At 38.6% G+C, this 16,735-nt stretch overlaps 1 protein-coding gene across 3 annotated transcripts; it reads left to right on the top strand.

Annotated features, from left to right (window-relative positions):
* The first annotated feature begins 4,103 nt into the window (after positions 1–4,103).
* LOC130734365 (uncharacterized) lies at positions 4,104–15,947 on the top strand. 3 transcript variants are annotated; one of them, XM_057586733.1, is made up of 10 exons: positions 4,104–9,135; positions 10,781–10,982; positions 11,093–11,243; positions 11,374–11,455; positions 11,585–11,674; positions 12,579–12,669; positions 14,250–14,520; positions 14,614–14,656; positions 14,722–14,825; positions 15,310–15,947. In XM_057586733.1, exons 1-10 carry the CDS (start codon positions 4,239–4,241, stop codon positions 15,733–15,735), a joined length of 6,357 nt encoding a protein of 2,118 aa, XP_057442716.1. In that variant the 5' UTR covers positions 4,104–4,238; the 3' UTR covers positions 15,736–15,947. The 3 variants fall into 3 exon arrangements, with proteins under 3 accessions (XP_057442716.1, XP_057442717.1, XP_057442715.1); XM_057586734.1 differs by having other exon boundaries at positions 11,600–11,674; XM_057586732.1 differs by having other exon boundaries at positions 11,374–11,674.
* Positions 15,948–16,735: the final 788 nt, after the last annotated feature.

Genomic DNA, 16,735 nt, shown 5'->3' on the forward strand with positions numbered 1-16,735 from the left:
TTATATGTATATATATGACATATATATATCTATACCCCTTATACTTTACCTGTTGTCTTGTATTCTCTATACTATATTCCGTAAGTTGACCCTTGCACGTGCTACCTGTGTTTGGGGGGCTATGTATGCCCTTTTTGTCAGATGTCGTTGGTGGATTCTTCCGTGATTCCTCGTCGTTCGGGGAAGACCCGGAGCGAAATGACTATTATTGAGCCTTCGACGTGGACCCGGACTTCATGCATGACCAGATGGGAGTCGATGATGGAAGTATGGGGGATGGGTGATTAGAGTCTATTAAGGTTGGGTGTTAGTGTCCTAGCTCTGACTTATTCTTATTTTTGAGGGCTTGTGTTGCTGACACTTGACCTAACATTTTGGGATTGTACATTTTGCCTACGGGCGTTACACTTTTCTACTTTCCGTCATTGGAGGTTACTCGTGACGAGGTCGCTATTTACAGCGGGGGATGCTATATATATTGTATATTAGTTCTGTTGCCTTTCGCATTTGGGTTTTATTTAATTCAGTCTTGTCTTAGTTATTATCAAAAAAAAATATTTACGTTTTTCCGCATTAAGTTTACTTTTGGTTACTAAAGTGACGCCACTGAAATCGGGGTGTTACATACCACGCTCTAACGCAAGTACCTTTTGTATAGTTTGATCTAACGACTGGAAGTTTTGTGAACTGCACGCTCCAATGGGCCGCAACGACTATCTTTCACTCACAGAAGATTCAAGAGTATAAAGGGAAGAAGTTAAGACTTTACGAAGTAGCGCTTAGGCTCTCATGGATTGAGCTTTATCCTCAAATCACTTAAGCGTGAAAAGAAGCCTCAAAGATCAACAATCAGAGATACTCTGATGTTTATTTGGGCTGGGATTATACCCTGGCAACCCTGAGGTATACTCTGATGACAGTGGAGAATACTTCGGAATGTAAGAAGAATCCACCTCCATTGAAGGAGACATCGCAATATCCTCTGCAGGCGGGGCGAACCGTGGAGGGGGATAGGGCCTCCTCAGCTCTCCCCTGAAGCCTCTAACCTCCTTCCGGCCTCTTTTGTAAGACCCCGTTTTAGAGTATATTAAATAAATATTATTATTATTATTTCTGTGAATTGTTTGTGTTATATGTGAAATAATTTGTTTCAAAGGGAAATTATTTGATAGAGGAAATATTAAGCCTTAATAATGTCTAGACTTCCACGTACGTAACATTACGAGCGTTTTGACTGTAATATTGTTAGGGTTCGATTACAGAGACTTTTTAGGTCAAAAATGCCTCAACAACAACAATGAGTTGGCAATTCTCGACGATGGGGTCATTTGTGGGCCACACCTTATGGGAAGGTGTTGGGCGTGATTCTAAGATTATTTCATGGAGGAATATTCATTCTTTTCCTTTAGGAGGATTTTATTTAAATTAAATGGGTTTTATTTGAATAAAATGCATTTAATTATTTTAAAAACCTATAAATAAATCAATTTTGAAAAAAAAAAATCTGAAGAGGGGGGGGGGGGGGTGATGGTGGGCGGGCAAAGGATTGATGGTGGTGATGGGGAGACCTTTTTCAAGTTTTAAAGATGTCAAATGGTTATTGGTGCAAGGAGTAAATCAAGGGAATTTGTCTCCTTGACTCCATTAATATGCGGACCTAGATTTAAATGTTTGAATTTCCAAAGAACCATTTTAAAAATATAGATTCCCTCATTTAAGTCTAGAAAAGAAATACTTGTTTTTAAATCTTTGAAAGTTAAGGTTTTAATCACAATTTAAGGGGGGGATTAAAGCATGATTTTACAGAGATTTTGGACAAGAAAATAAATTGCAAAATGACCCCTATTGACTTTGTCATGGCCGAGTTTTTGAAGAGGAAATTGGAGGGAAAATTTCATTAATATTTCCACTTAATGTTTTGTCTCCTAGCCAAGTAGTATAAATAGGAGGCGTCTCATTCACATTTCCTCACACCAAGCTCACTTGGTCTCTCTACTCTTGTTGTGAGTCTTCTCTACCTCTCTTATTCTTCATTTAGTTTTTCTTGCTTTGTTTTATTCCTTGATAAAGGTGATGCTGGTCATTCTCATTATGCTCTGGTCACTGTGTAAAACTGATCTTCCATATCCATAAGAGAATGATCATTTGATTGAGTAATCAAGAAAAAGTTTACGAAAGTGGTGTTTTATTCAAAGTGTTCTTGAGATTTTCTTCAAATGTTCTTATGATCTTCAAGCACAATGTTTTAGAAAGAAGCTTTGATCTTAATGATAGAGAAAGTTTTGGATTTTTAGGGCTTTTTAAAGGAGATTTTTGAATTCCTGTGTGAAAGGTATATTATCGCTTTAGATAGACTAAAATAGTAATGATACCATATCCTTGTGAATAGGGAATTCGAAGTGCACTAGTTCCTGCCAAATCCAAAGCCTTAAAGACATTTTTGTTGTGAATCTGAATCAAGGTAAGGGCACTTCAGCTACAGCCTAGAGACTTGTTTGTGATTATGTTTCATGGAACCCTTAAAAGAGTAATGTGAGAAGCATGTGACTTGTCCAGTCATCAAACTCTCTGAAGAAAGTCATGTGAGACACGCGTGAGAGAGCCACATCAACTTCTCAGGTTAGTTTTCTCACGAAAGACAAACGACAGACCAAAAGTGCAACGACATGTATAGTTGGAGGACGTTTTTTTGCTAATTTTGAAGTTTGAAGACGATTTTCACAGGAAGGCAATAGTTTGGTGACCAAAAGTGCAATTAAGCCTAAAATTTACGGTGCCCACTAGGGTGGTCAAGTTTTAAAATGGTCCACCGGTGCACCATTCATAAACACCATTGGATTAGAGAATCTTGGAATATTCTTTAGATCAATGACTGGGATTTACTGAAAATTAAAAGGGTAAAAAGGTAAAGTGACAAACCCTTCTCTCCCTCCCTCTCCCTTACCTGCAAAACCTCATTCAAGTTTCAACAACCAACCTCCATCATCAAGACCTCCATAACCAAGCCTCATTCAATCAGATAATACTTTTCTCATTCAATCCCTCCATTATCATTGATAGTCCAAGGAGCGTAGATGATGGCCTTATGGATCCAAACTGGCTTTCATGTCTACGAGTGCTCTTAGCTCTGCATTCCCATGTACCCATGTTGGGTTTAAGAGGAAAAACAGGAGAGGGAAGAGAAGAAGTGGTGCTGAGAAACCATTTTCAACAACAATCTTCCAGAAATCAATTTTAGAAACAACTGAAAATGCAAAATAAATTCCAAAAAACTCTAAATAACCAGATCTGGAGTAAACTCAAAATACATACCAGAAATCAATTCATACATTTTTTTTTTGGAAAAGACCAAACATATATTAAAATAGGCAAAGCCTTGAGGGGTAATACAATTGATAAGTGTGGTAACATGAACACTGAGAAAGAAACAGAACGAGAAAAGGAAGTAAAAACACTGCTACAATAAAAACGAAATTAAACTAGATAAAAATCACACAATAACGAGTGTCTTCAACAGGAAATCAATTCATACATAAAACTCAAAATAATCACGGGGAGCTCGGATCTATGGCTCGATCTGGTGGCAGGACACGACGCATGCTCTGCCTCGCTCTCATGGATCCTCACTCGCCTCCCTTTCGCCCCCTGATTCTCCGTCGACTGCCGCCAGAGCCTTCTCTACGTCTTCGCCCTCTCCAACGCCATCATCGCCGCCTTGATCGTCCAGTCCGGTCGCGGCGCCACGCAATCATCTGATTCCGATTATGCTTCTCCCCCGGGCTTGGGTTCGATCTTTTCGATTGTGGCAAGATGAGCTTGGGTATGCTTCTCTCGGTGAAGACATGGTTGCCTAATTCTGCAACTGGTGTTAGGGTTTGTGACGACGCATTGCTAAGGGAAAGGTAAAGGGAAGAAGAAAAAGGTTAGGGAAGGGAAAAAGACGAAGTTACCCTCTGGTCCACCCATGGACCAGTTTATAACTTGCCCACCCTAGTGGGTACCAAAATTTACAATGCATTTTTAGAAAAATCTTGTAACAAAAAAATAAAAATCTCCACGACCGTACAAGATCTGGTTTGAAACGTCAACGAGGATTCCAAAAACAGGACAGATCTGGTTTGCCTTGCCTCACTTGTTATAGATCAGTTCCAGACCGTACACTACTTCTCATATTTTTTCAACGCAATCAAAAACCCGTTCCACATCGCCGCCGCCATCACCACCGTGAATCCCCGATCATGGACCAACACTACCCCCGCGACCGCCACTACCACCACCACCACCAACACCAACAACAACATCCCCAACAGCACCGTACTAGATACGCTCCTCTTGGTCCTCAATCTCACCACCACCTCTCTCAGCCTCCTCCCCCTCTTCCTCCTCCACATGCTCCGCCGCCACCGCCTCATCCTCCCCCCCTCTCCTACCGCAACATCCACACCCCTCCTCCTCCCCCTCTCTACAACACTCCTCCCGTCCACCCATCCCGACAATTACAATTCTACCCTCACCACCGTTCCGCCCCAGAGGAACGCCCAGTCCCAACCAACCACCCCTTCTCCGACGACCTCCTCCCCCGCCGCAATATCCCTGATTATGACCGCCGCAACCCTGAACCCGCCTGGAACCCTAGCCTCGATGATCTCAATTACCCTCCCCTTGATTACGACCGCGAATTCAACCACCACCGACCACAGCAGCCTCCACCACCACCGCCGTCATATCCACCTGTTGACAGCCTCCGGTACGACGCCTCTGATGGAGCCAATTGCAGGTTGAGGACGGAACGCCTCGACGGAAACCCTAGGGAAGGAGGCTACGCCTGGGGCAGAGAAGGCGAGGGCAGCGGCAAGTACCGCCGCTCCGTCGTGGAGGTGCCGATTTCGAGGGATGCCGACGTTGATTCAAAATCCAGCGGTGGCTACAGTCGCGATCGCGTCTACGACGATTCTGATGTGCCTACCAGGGTTGGCAGGGTCGAGAACAGTAGAAGGTGGGCGATGAATGAAAGAAAGGTACCTAGAGAGTTTCATGATTCTTTTGAATTGGTGAATGGTGAGATGAAAAGAGAGTATTCTGAAATGGGTAGGTATAGTAATAACAGCAACAATAGTAGTAGTAATTCCAGAGGAGGGAACAGCAGAGAGCGTGGTAGTGAAACATTCAATCGCACTCCGCCGAAGAAACAGATACAGAAGAAGAGTGCACTTCTCAGAATCCAGACAGTAAAGCCCAACAATCATAGGAACCGAGATGTCGAACAGTTACGTTATGCTGGCTATGCTTCTCCGGATTCGAACTCTAGTTATTTCAGGGGTAAGGAGCAACATAATGGGTATTCAGGTGGTGGTCATGGAATGAGGGTGGAAGAGAGGGAAGGTAGCCCAGTTGAGCTTGATATTTCTTTCGAATCGAACTCCCTGGTGGCCAAGGCTATTGTCTCCGCTGCCCCTTCCGCTGCTCCTGTTCCTGATTTGAATGTGAATGCCACTCATGTTTCTGATGCAGATTTGGCTTCTGTGGAAAAGGATAAGAAGGTTTCGGTGTCTGATGGTGATTCTGGTTTGCAACCTGGTAGAGTAACTACTGGTGCTGCGGATTTAATTAGCCTGCCGTGCAAACAAAGTGACACCTCTAGTGCTGGTAAGGAATTGAACCTGCATAAGAATGTCCCTGATACTTCTTCTCAGCCTTGTACTGATGTGATTGGTAAACCTGATGGGAAAAATGGGGTGGTAGTTTCAGTTGCAAGTGCCAATATTTGTAGGGTTAAACCGTCCTCTAGGGTTGTCAAGAAGAAAAAAGTTGTTAAAAGAGTGGTGAAGAAAGCTGTTGTAAATCCTAATTCAACTGTGTCAAGTTCGCTGCCAGCGAATGCTCCTAATGGAACTCTGAAAACTGATAGTGTAACACTTGGTTCCTCAACTGCCTCGGGTCCTGACAAAACTGAAACTTTTTTGGAGGGGAGAGGCACCGCTTTTGACAAGGTCTCTGTACCGGACTGTTTGTACCCTTTACTGAACGAAGAGAATGAATTGAATGAAGATAAAAAGGGAGATCTATCATCATTGCTGAGTTTGGGGCCAGATTCCAGGTCACATGAATGTAAGACTGAGCAACATTTTGATATTGGGAAAGTATCCAGGTTTGAAAGAGGTGGAGGCATTTCAAATTCTCCATCTTGTGCTTCTATTAGTGAGGATAAAAAGAGTGATTCTGATTGTTTAGATGCTAATAATTCTGCCCATGACTTGCATGGCATGCCAAATACTGATATGGTTACTATTTCGTTAAGTCGAAGTACTTCTTCTGAAATCAATTACATAGATTATGATAATAAGCAATTATGTCAGAGTGAAGTGTCTCTATCACATGGTAAATATTCAAATGTAGGAAGTCCACAGAATAGGAATCTTGTAGTTGTAGGGGATGAAAGGGATTGCAAATTGTTTAGTTCAGCTGACAGTGTCATTTCCACAGACCTAATAGATGCACATAAGTCTGCCAACAACAGGGTTTATGGCTTCAATTCCAATGATCTTACAGTTTCAGAAGAAAAAAATACTATTAGTGAAAGTGGGAATTATGACACTTTTGGTAATGTAAATTGTGGAAATATGGCCCCTACAATCACTAAGAATGCTAGTTTGACACAAAATTCAGATACAGCCATTCCTCTGCAAAGCAGCGGAATGGCTGCTTGTTCAAATTCAGGAAATACTAGGATTCAGGATAGTCTAGATTGCCTACAACATGCCAGTGCACTGAAACAGGGTTCTGATAATGGATCATCTAATTTAGGAGATAGTATCACTGTTCACAATTTTGGTATCATGAAAGATGATCAAAAGCAGATGTCCCCCAGTGATGTCACCATATCCCCTAAAAATTGTGACACAGAAAAAACATTCCGGTGTTCTAATACTTCAGTTGGATCAGATGAATGGGATGCACATAGGATTAAAATGGGAAAAGTTACAACTCATAAGTTTTTGAACTCAAAGATGGAGGACATGCTTCCAGACCGTGTTAATCCACATAAAAATGCATGTGATGTGGATAGTAGCTCAAGTATGTTATTGAAAGATCCATCTCTTCCACAAGCTTTAGATCAATCTGTTCAAAGCTTAGATCTTAACTTATCCAGCATGGATGGTGTCGCTATTTTACGTGGGAAAAGAGGGGTTTCAGAAACTGAATTGTATGGTGGAAACTATAATGACAAGGATGATGTAAATAAGGCCTCACCAGTGTCTAAAAGGAAAAAAGTTGCTGATAGTCCTCCAAAGTTCACTGAATGTCAATCTGAATTCAGTGATGCAGGTTTTGCTACCACGTCTAATGCAAGAGTTCCTATCAGTTTCCGTAATAACCAAACACGTCAAAAAGAAGTTGCATTGTCAAGCATGAGTATTCTTTCTACTGCTCAGACAATGCCTTATTCGGAGCATGTTGCTAATTTGTCAGACAGTATTCTGGCTAGAGGACCTTTTGAATCTATGGATGCAAGTAGGGAAACCATGAGTTCTGAGTCTCCGGGATTGCAGCATTCAGATATTGTCTCTTCTTCACCATGTGCAGACTCGGCCTTTCCCAATGCTGAGTTCCCAGTATTGGAATGTGAGCAGAAAGAAATTATCAATCCAATCGTTCCTATAGGTAATAATCAAACTGACATTTTGGTTATTGGAGAAGTCAAGGGAGAAAAAGCTGATTTACAGGCGGTTAAAGGTAGTTACGGTTTTAGAGACTTAGTGCAAAGGTCTCCAACGGCTGATATGGAATCTAATGATCTCAATATGAATGATGATTTACTTGTTCAGCAGAACCTTATGTCCTACCCAGCTGATGGTGGTCGAGTCACTACCAGTAATTCAAATGATGACTTGATTGAGGACTTTCCCAATGCTACATCAGACATGTTTTCTAAAGGGATGACATCTGAAGTACTGGATAGAAAGACTCAAGAGTTTACAGAAACTCACAAAGAAAACAGTCGTGGGTACAAAGAAAATCCAAATAGCAAATCTGTGGTTGAACATGATTCTGACTTAAATACTTCATTAACACAGCACACTAAAGAAAATTTGAAGTCAGATCATGCAATTGGACGTGACCCGATAATGAAGAATATAATGCCAGAACCATCCAAAGTTTATTCCAAGGTTACAACTCAGGGTCTAAAAACATATTGTTCAGAATTAAATGGGAGCAAAAGTCAGCCAGGTGTCACTCTGAAACCTTTCCAGGGTCATTCTTTCACCATTTCGAAGTCAAAGACAAAGGCATCTGCCTCTTCAGCCCCTATTTCAAAACCTCGAACTTGGCACCGTTTTGGTAATAATCCTACCACTTCTTTACCTAGGATTAAACCTTCGCCAGGAACAGCTCCTCCCAAAAGGCCAATTCTACCACGAAAAGCGAACTTTCAAAATACCTCTACTTCATACATTCGTAAAGGTAACAACAGTCTTGTGAGGCAACCTTCTCCAGTTTCTGCTTTACCTCAAATCTCCTCTGCTAATCAGTCACCCGCCAGATCTGAAAGCAGGGCCGATGTGACAGATCAATCGATCTACATGAAAACAGGAGAAACATATGCTCCTCAGCATAGGCAGAGAACCCCTTCACTACCTATTGACAATAAACCAAAGGAAAATATATCTTCTCCATTGGTAGACCCTCCTTCCAGTGGTTTGTGTGAAAATTTATCATATCCTGGTAAATCTATAGAAGCTAATGATGCACCAAAGTCTTCTGAAGATTCGCTGATGCATGTTGAAACTTCTGAAAATCCTACTAGTTCATCTAATATTGGGGAGAGTCAAGTTGAAGCAAATGATGGGAATATTTCTTCTATGAATACAAGGAGAATAGTGTATATAAAGCCTAAAACGAATCAGTTGGTTGCAACTTCAAATTCTTGTGATATTGTCTCAACTGATGAAAAGGGCCAAACAGCCTGTTCTGATGGCTACTTCAAAAGGAGCAAAAATCAATTGGTTAGGACTACATTTGAAAATCATATTAACCAGACAATTGCAACGCCCAATAGCAATGTGAATTCTGACGGGCGAGAGGCTAGTAAGGTTCTTTGCAACAGGAGGTTCATTAAGAGGCGTTCACATAAGGGTATGCATTGTAGAATTGATCATGTTTTCTAATTTATCCTCTTCATCTGGATTGAAAGGATGTAACTTAAATATGTGTGTTTCTCTGTGCTTTTGAGGCTCCAGTAGTTATACTTAGTTGAATTCTGTGGTATATTTGTTGAGAACTGCTATAAATTGCATGCTGTCTTTGCCTGTCTAGTACTAGTTGCTACTTGCAAGACATACTTATACTGTATTTGTTTCATGTTCATGTTTTCTTTATTAATCTTGTATGCTTGTTTAGATATTGCATTTTCTGCCAAATATAAGTTTTGTAGCATGAAGAACTCGTCGTATTGCCTATTTTATCCTCTCTATTAGGATTGAAAGGATATAACTTAATTATATGTGCTTCTCTGTTCTTGAGGCTCCAGTAGATATATTCAGTTGAATGCTGTGGTTTATTTGTTATGAACTGCAGTAAATTGCTTGGTGTCTTTGCCGGTCTTGTACTAGTTGATACTTGCTAGACATACTTATACTGTATTTGTTTCATGTTCATGTTTTTTTTTTTATCTTGTATGCTTGTTCAGATATTTCATGTTCTTCCGAATATAAGCTTTGCAAATTGCTATTAAATGTCTCTTGAGCCTCTCTTATATTTTTTTTTGATAGGCAATAAGAATTATATTGAATAGAAGTACAGGGGTACTTCAACCCAATACAAAGAGAAAGAAGAAGAAAAAAAGAGACAAGCTAAAAACTTACATGTACAAAAACAAAGGCCCTAATAATGATGAAACTAACCCACCTAATACCTCCTTGAAAATAGACTTAACAAAACAAGCCTCATTAAAACCTTACTAGGATAAAACCCCCTTTTTATCCTCTCTTTTATGACTTCCTTTTTTCTTTTTTTTTCTTTATTTTTTTTTTGTTTTAACAACATAGTAATCCATCCTGTGTAGTGGCGTGGAGTTTTCAGCCCAAAAAACGCTGTACTAAGATAGCAAGTAGTGGGATGATTGTTCTACTGAAGTTGTAGATCCAACACTAAGTGTGTGAGTGTGGGAGGGGTGGGGGGTTGTGCGGGAAGGGGAGACATTGAGACCTTTAGGTTGTGACAGTGAGGGGTTTCAATGGAGGGTGAGGAGTAGTCAAGTAAGAGTGTATTATTGAGGTTGAGTAAAAGGGTATGCCTGCGACCAGTGAGGGTTCCAGAAAATGCCAAGAATGGTCAAAACTACTGTTTCAATAAGTGGGCTTGAGCTAGTGAGGGTGGAGGAGACAAAGAGAGTCAATCGTGAAAAATGGTTGGAAATAATGAAGGATGGTTTCCAATTTTCAGATGCCACATATGTTGTGGTAATGATGAAAAGATCCAGAGTTGGGGCTAAATGGGGCTTCATCCTCTGATGGTGAAATAGCAGTGGTTTAGGCCGCAAATCTTGGTGTGACTTAAAAGCGCTCTGCTTAGTGTGATCTGTAGGAGGCTTCAGCTGCTGCACAATAATGGTGTGTTTTGAGCTGATAGTGGATTGCTTTTGCTATTGTTGGTTGTCATTCTTAACCACTGTATTTTAACTCACCATTGACTGAGGATTCTTGAACCACTGGTGCTGTTCCATTTATTAGTTCCTTTTCACCTTTTTGTTATAAGACTTGATTTTAGATTTCATTTGCAGTTTCTAGGAGTTCTGGCAAACCCTTAAAAGCTTCATTTGTGTGGACACTTCGTGGCAAGAATTCGTCCGGAAATGATGGGGACTCGTTGCATTATCACAAGGTTTTACCTCGCTTGTTTCCATGGAAAAGAACAACATATTTAAGAAGCTTCGTTCATAATTCTGCTTCAAGCTTTGATAGTAGTTCCGTATCTGCAATCAGGTACTTTGCATTTGTTACCGCTTCATTTATGTTTGTTTTGTTTCTCTTCCATTTGGTTGTGTTCGTCAACTATATTCGATTTCCATAGTCAAATAAGTTTTGGATTTCAGCAAGAAATTGCTACTTTCAAGAAAGAGGGATACTGTTTACACCAGGTCAACCCATGGGTTTTCTCTTTGGAAATCCAAGGTATTAGGAGTTGGTGGTTATAGTTTAAAATGGTCCAAATCCATTGAGAAGCACTCAAAGAAAGCTAATGAGGTTAGTTTGGCTTTTGATATATACGATGACCCTTTTCCATTAAGTTTCTGTTTAAATTAGGTATATTTTATTTCAAGTAAAATATGTTTTTCTTAACTATGATTCTTACAATTTCTTATGATCATTTTAGGAAGCCACACTTGCTGTTGCTGCAGTTGAGAGGAAGAAGAGAGAACAGAAAGATGAGGCTTGCATCAATTCTCAGACTAAGAGTAGGAAGCATTTCTTTCCATCAGTGTTTGTCACATCAAAATGCCAAAGACTTTGTTTTCTTGCTATTAAACCTTACTTATTCTCTCTGTATATATTATATTTGTCTGTTACTCTGACTTTGGAAGTAGCGGTTGATTGTGTAGGAGAACGAATATTTCGTATTGGTTCAGTTCGCTACAGAATGGATCCTTCCAGGCGGACACTTCAGAGGATTTCAGGTGGACAACATTTTTATTTAAATTAGTTTACTGGGGTTATGCTCGACTGTTTACATTTCCTTCACTTGTCAATATTTCATGATTACCTATGTGAATACATGCTTTTGGAACATCTTCATTTCACTTATTTAACAAATTTAGCATAGGCAATGTTTGGTATTAGGATGTTTTTCTGGTTAGATGAAAAACTTCGTATTATATATATAAATATATATATATATAATATATTTATATACTGATAATCACATATCAGATATCAACTTGATGATTGTTAAAACTGGAATGATTAACAATGTACTTTTGTGTATATATTATATATAAAAGACTTGACTCTTGTTGAACTTCAAATCCTGAAATCGTGTACTTTTTTCGGATTCTAAGGCCAGTTCGGTTCTGAAAATTGTGTTACTATTTACTTCTTCCAAGGTTTCTGGGTTTCTTATTCGAATATTTGTCTTCTAAGGTGATGTAAAGAACAATCAAATTCTTTTCGATTTAAGTTATGAGTATTATAATGATTAAGACCTATGAAAATGCAGAGGTATTTGAATGGTTAATACATGGAGCCTTCTCATTTTTTACTGAAGGCTGATTTTGTAAATAATACTTGAAAAAATTAGTCTGGTTCCCAAAAGAAGAAAATAACTAGTCTATGATGTGTTGATTGTCTGTTTGGACAAGGAGAGGGTTTTACATCAAATATTGAAAATCATTAAGCTCCTTTCCTTTTTTTCTTTGCTGGGAATACGTCACAATTATGGCCTTTTTGTTATTTCATTTCTTTTCTGCTTGTCCCTTTAGTATCATTATAATGTTTTGAATATTTAGCATTACTTTTCCGGCAAGCTAATATGTTCTATCACTATATTTTTCTTACAAAAGTTTCCTTTAATTCTCTTTGTAGACGATGAATCCCCGTCCTCTGCCTCTGTCTCTTCAGGTTTGGCTGGCAAAAGAGCTTATATTCCAAGGAGATTAGTGATTGGAAATGATGAGTATGTGCATTGTTCTTTTTCATTGGCTTTTATCTTTATGGTAGTGTCTAATTTCAGCAATGTTACTAGTCTTTTTAAAAAGAAGCTTACAAAATAGTAGGTGACTAACAGGGAGAGGATTGTATAATTTTGCTGTTTTATTCATGGCTTAAAAGCATTTTTGGTCCCCCACGAATGTGATGTGTGCAAATATAGTCCCTAAACTTTAAAAATAGCATTTTGAGTCCCCCACGTTATCTGCCGTCAACAAAACTGGTCCCTCCGTCCAAAAACTAACGTTTTATCTTATGTGGCACATTTTAATTGACGTGGATGCTTATTAGGAGAGAGATTATACTGTGTGGTAGTGTTTTTTTTTAAAAAAAAGAATTTGCATAAGTTTCATCATCATCTTCATCATCATGAAAGCTCAAAACCCAGAAGTGATGCAACCCAGAGATTCGTCCTTCCTTCACCAGATATGAAATCTCCTCCTCCTTCGTGCCATGCCCCCACCAAACACCCAAACGTCAAACTGAACCTCCGAACCCCAAACTTCCGTCCAGCCACCTTCAACACCAAAAACCCCAACCGAAATCAAACCTCTGTAGAGATCTGGTGAGAGAGTAAGGGAAGTGAGTGAAGCATGCCCTTTTTCTCCCTTTTTTCCCTTTCCCAAATTTCTGGGCGAAGCATGTTGGGTCTGGGTTGAAGAAGGTTATTTGCGTTTGAAGAAAAATTTGGGGATGGGTTTGTGTTTCAAGTTCAAGCCATTTTATTTGAACTTGAAACACACTTGTATTGGTACCTACTTCTTGTAGAATGAAACAGATCCAAATACGACCCAAATTCAGTTTAAGAATAATACAGTTAAGTGTGAAACAAAACATCATAGATTAGACATACCTTTTCTTAGAGGTACTCTTGAGAAAACAGAGGAATGTCTGAGAATTGAGACCCACAGAGACCAGTTTGCATGTCCGCAATGCAAGGGCATCCTGAAAATTCCACAAATTTTAATTTCTCATTCACTCAACTTGCCAAGTTGATTGATAAAAAATGAGGAAGACAAACCTCAGTGTCTTGGTTTCCATATGCTGCGGCCTCTGTGTACAAGGTGAGCCAGACATTTACACAAACAGTTGGAGTGCCTAGGAAATAAAACGAAAATGGAGAATTAAAGAACCTGCAAGCACGGATTCCAGGAAAGTGGGATGAGAGGAATTGTTGGCAATGAAAGTACAACTTTTCTTTTCTAGATACAAAGCTCAAACTTATGGGTAGATAGATACCTGTAAAATGATGAATATGGTGGTAGAAGAAGATGAAGATGAGGATTTTGCTGGGTTTCTTCATGATTTTTTATTTTTCAATTATTTTTTGGGTTAAATTACATAATTGTCCCTAAAACCGTTAGTTTTTTGACGGAGGGACCAATTTTGTTGACGGATGGTAATGTGGGGGACTCAGAATGCTATTTTTAAAGCTTAGGGACCATGTTTGCACACATCGTATTCGTGGGGGACCAAAAGTGCTTTTAAGCCTTTATTCATCCTTGTACACTTGAGCATTCAAATGATTTTCATCATCAATATTTGTAGATATGTCCGAATCGGCAATGGAAACAAGCTTATCAGAGACCCAAAGAAACGAACTCGAAAATTGGCTAATGAAAAGGTTAGATGGAGCTTGCACACTGCCAGACAGCGGTTGGCTCGAAAGCAGAAGTATTGTCAGTTTTTCACAAGGTTTGGCAAATGTAACAAGGATGGAGGGAAGTGTCCTTATATTCATGATCCCTCAAAAGTTGCTGTCTGTACTAAGTTCCTGAATGGCTTATGTTCTACTCCCAACTGCAAATTGACTCATAAGGTTTTGTAAAATATGGGGTCCAACGATTTGAATGTGGTCTGCTGAATTTAGTTCTTGGTTCAAAGTTTGAGTTTTAATTGATTTGTTATGCAGGTCATTCCAGAGCGAATGCCAGATTGTTCTTATTTTTTGCAAGGTGCGAAAGTTTTCTTTCATCAAACGAATAATATGAAAACACAATTCTGACAAGTTTCATTGCAGGCTTATGCTCAAACAGAAATTGCCCGTATAGACATGTCAATGTGAACCCTAAGGCATCTATCTGTGAAGGATTTCTTAAGGGTTATTGTGCTGATGGCAATGAGGTATTAATCAATCATATTTAATTTCCTGTTTGACTACTGGGTAATGTGAGTATTGACCTTTTCCCTATTTTTACCGTCATTAAATAAATCAATTTTTGTGCATATAAATATTCGGCACACCTGTGTTTCTCAAACAGGGTGTCTCTAAGAAATTATTTACGGTGATTGTAGGGTTCTTATAAGGTCAATCTGGACTTGCATCAAATTGGGTTTGATAAATTAGAAATGAATTGTCTGTTTCAGCCTGTAACTCTTTTTCCTGGTTGTTGGATTGCTAATTCTGATGTTGTTCTGTAGTATATAGCTTTGTGCGTATTGTTATTTGTTAAAATATAGTCCCCGGTCTGGAATTCCCACTAGAAGTTCTTTCCTTGGGAAATGGTTTTGTTTTGTTCTGTAAATATCCTCTATCCTCCTCTCTATCTACATGCTTCACCTCCTTCCCCTTGTTGTGATCTCAAACACTATGATTGTGTTTTCACAGTGTCGGAAGAAGCATAGCTACATCTGTCCTGCTTTTGAAGCTACGGGAACCTGTGTTCAAGGAACCAAATGCAAGCTTCACCACCCCAAAAAACAAAGCAAGGGAAAGAAAAGAAAGAGATCTGGAGATCAGAACAGTAGAGGGCGTTACTTTGGTTCTATTTCCGTCGATGTTTCTGAACCTGAGATGATGATGGCTTCAAGTCAACAGAACCTTGACCTTGAGAAAGAACTTTCCGACTATATCAGTCTTAATGTGAATGAAGAAGTTGCAGATGTGGTCGATCAATCATTTGAGCAATCAACATTTTGTGGCAATGACTCCATGGATTTGGATACTTATGATGAACTTAAACCAGTTCTTGCAATGACCAAATTGACATCGCAAGCACCTCAGTCCAGTTGTCTGCAAGCTTTAGACAATTGAAGGAGATTGAAGGTAATTGTAAATGTGGTATAACTTAGGTAATAGATTAGTTTTTTTCCCAATTTTCATATCAATATTCTGCCTCAATGATTTTGAATTCCTGTTGTCATTGTACACTACTACCACACAGGTCAATATATACACCCTCCCCTTGTATTTTATGTATAACTGTACAATAACGTCTGGAATATAGAGAAAGAAAAATTACCTTCTCCAACAGTATCACTCTTTTCATATGAATGCCGATTTACTTAACTCTATCATTATCATTGAGAGAATTTAAAGTTCAGCAGACGTTCACTTGTAACATCTGGAGTACTCAAACATCTGACATGATTGTTTAATTTGCATTATCGTGTATATTAGGGAGTGCATATTAGTATTATCTAATAACTAATTTTTTTGGAAAATGAAAGTATTATAATTAGAAAATTGATATTAAATTTCATTCATTTTGTAATAAGATCCTTAAAATTTAAATTCTTTTAATTTATGTACCAAAAAAATTTATTTTAATTTAATCCTCGTATTTTTTTTTTAAAAAAAATTGATTAAATCCTTACACTCTAATACTAAGTATTTTGTTTAGTTTGAACATTATGTATTTTGGACGTTTTTATTATTTAAATTTAATTATTAATCATGATTCAGGGAAATTTTTTAAATATTAATTAAATCATCAATAATATATATATATATATAGGGTGTATCTTATGAGAAAGGTTTATGTGAGAAAATGAGAATAAATCACGACCGTTAGATCTAACAATCAACGGTTAAGATTAAAAGAATTTAATGGTCATGTGATTGTCACATAATCACTTAAAAAAGTCACATGACTTAATGTTTTAATCTTGACCGTTGATGGTTAGATCTAACGGTCGTGATTTATTCTCATTTTCTCACATAAGATTACCTTTTTCATAAGATACATCCTCTATATATATATATATATATATATATATATATTCTCAAAATTTCACACTGTTACATGGATCAT

This window comes from Lotus japonicus, chromosome 1 (assembly GCF_012489685.1).
Source record: "Lotus japonicus ecotype B-129 chromosome 1, LjGifu_v1.2".
NCBI lineage: Eukaryota > Viridiplantae > Streptophyta > Magnoliopsida > Fabales > Fabaceae > Lotus > Lotus japonicus.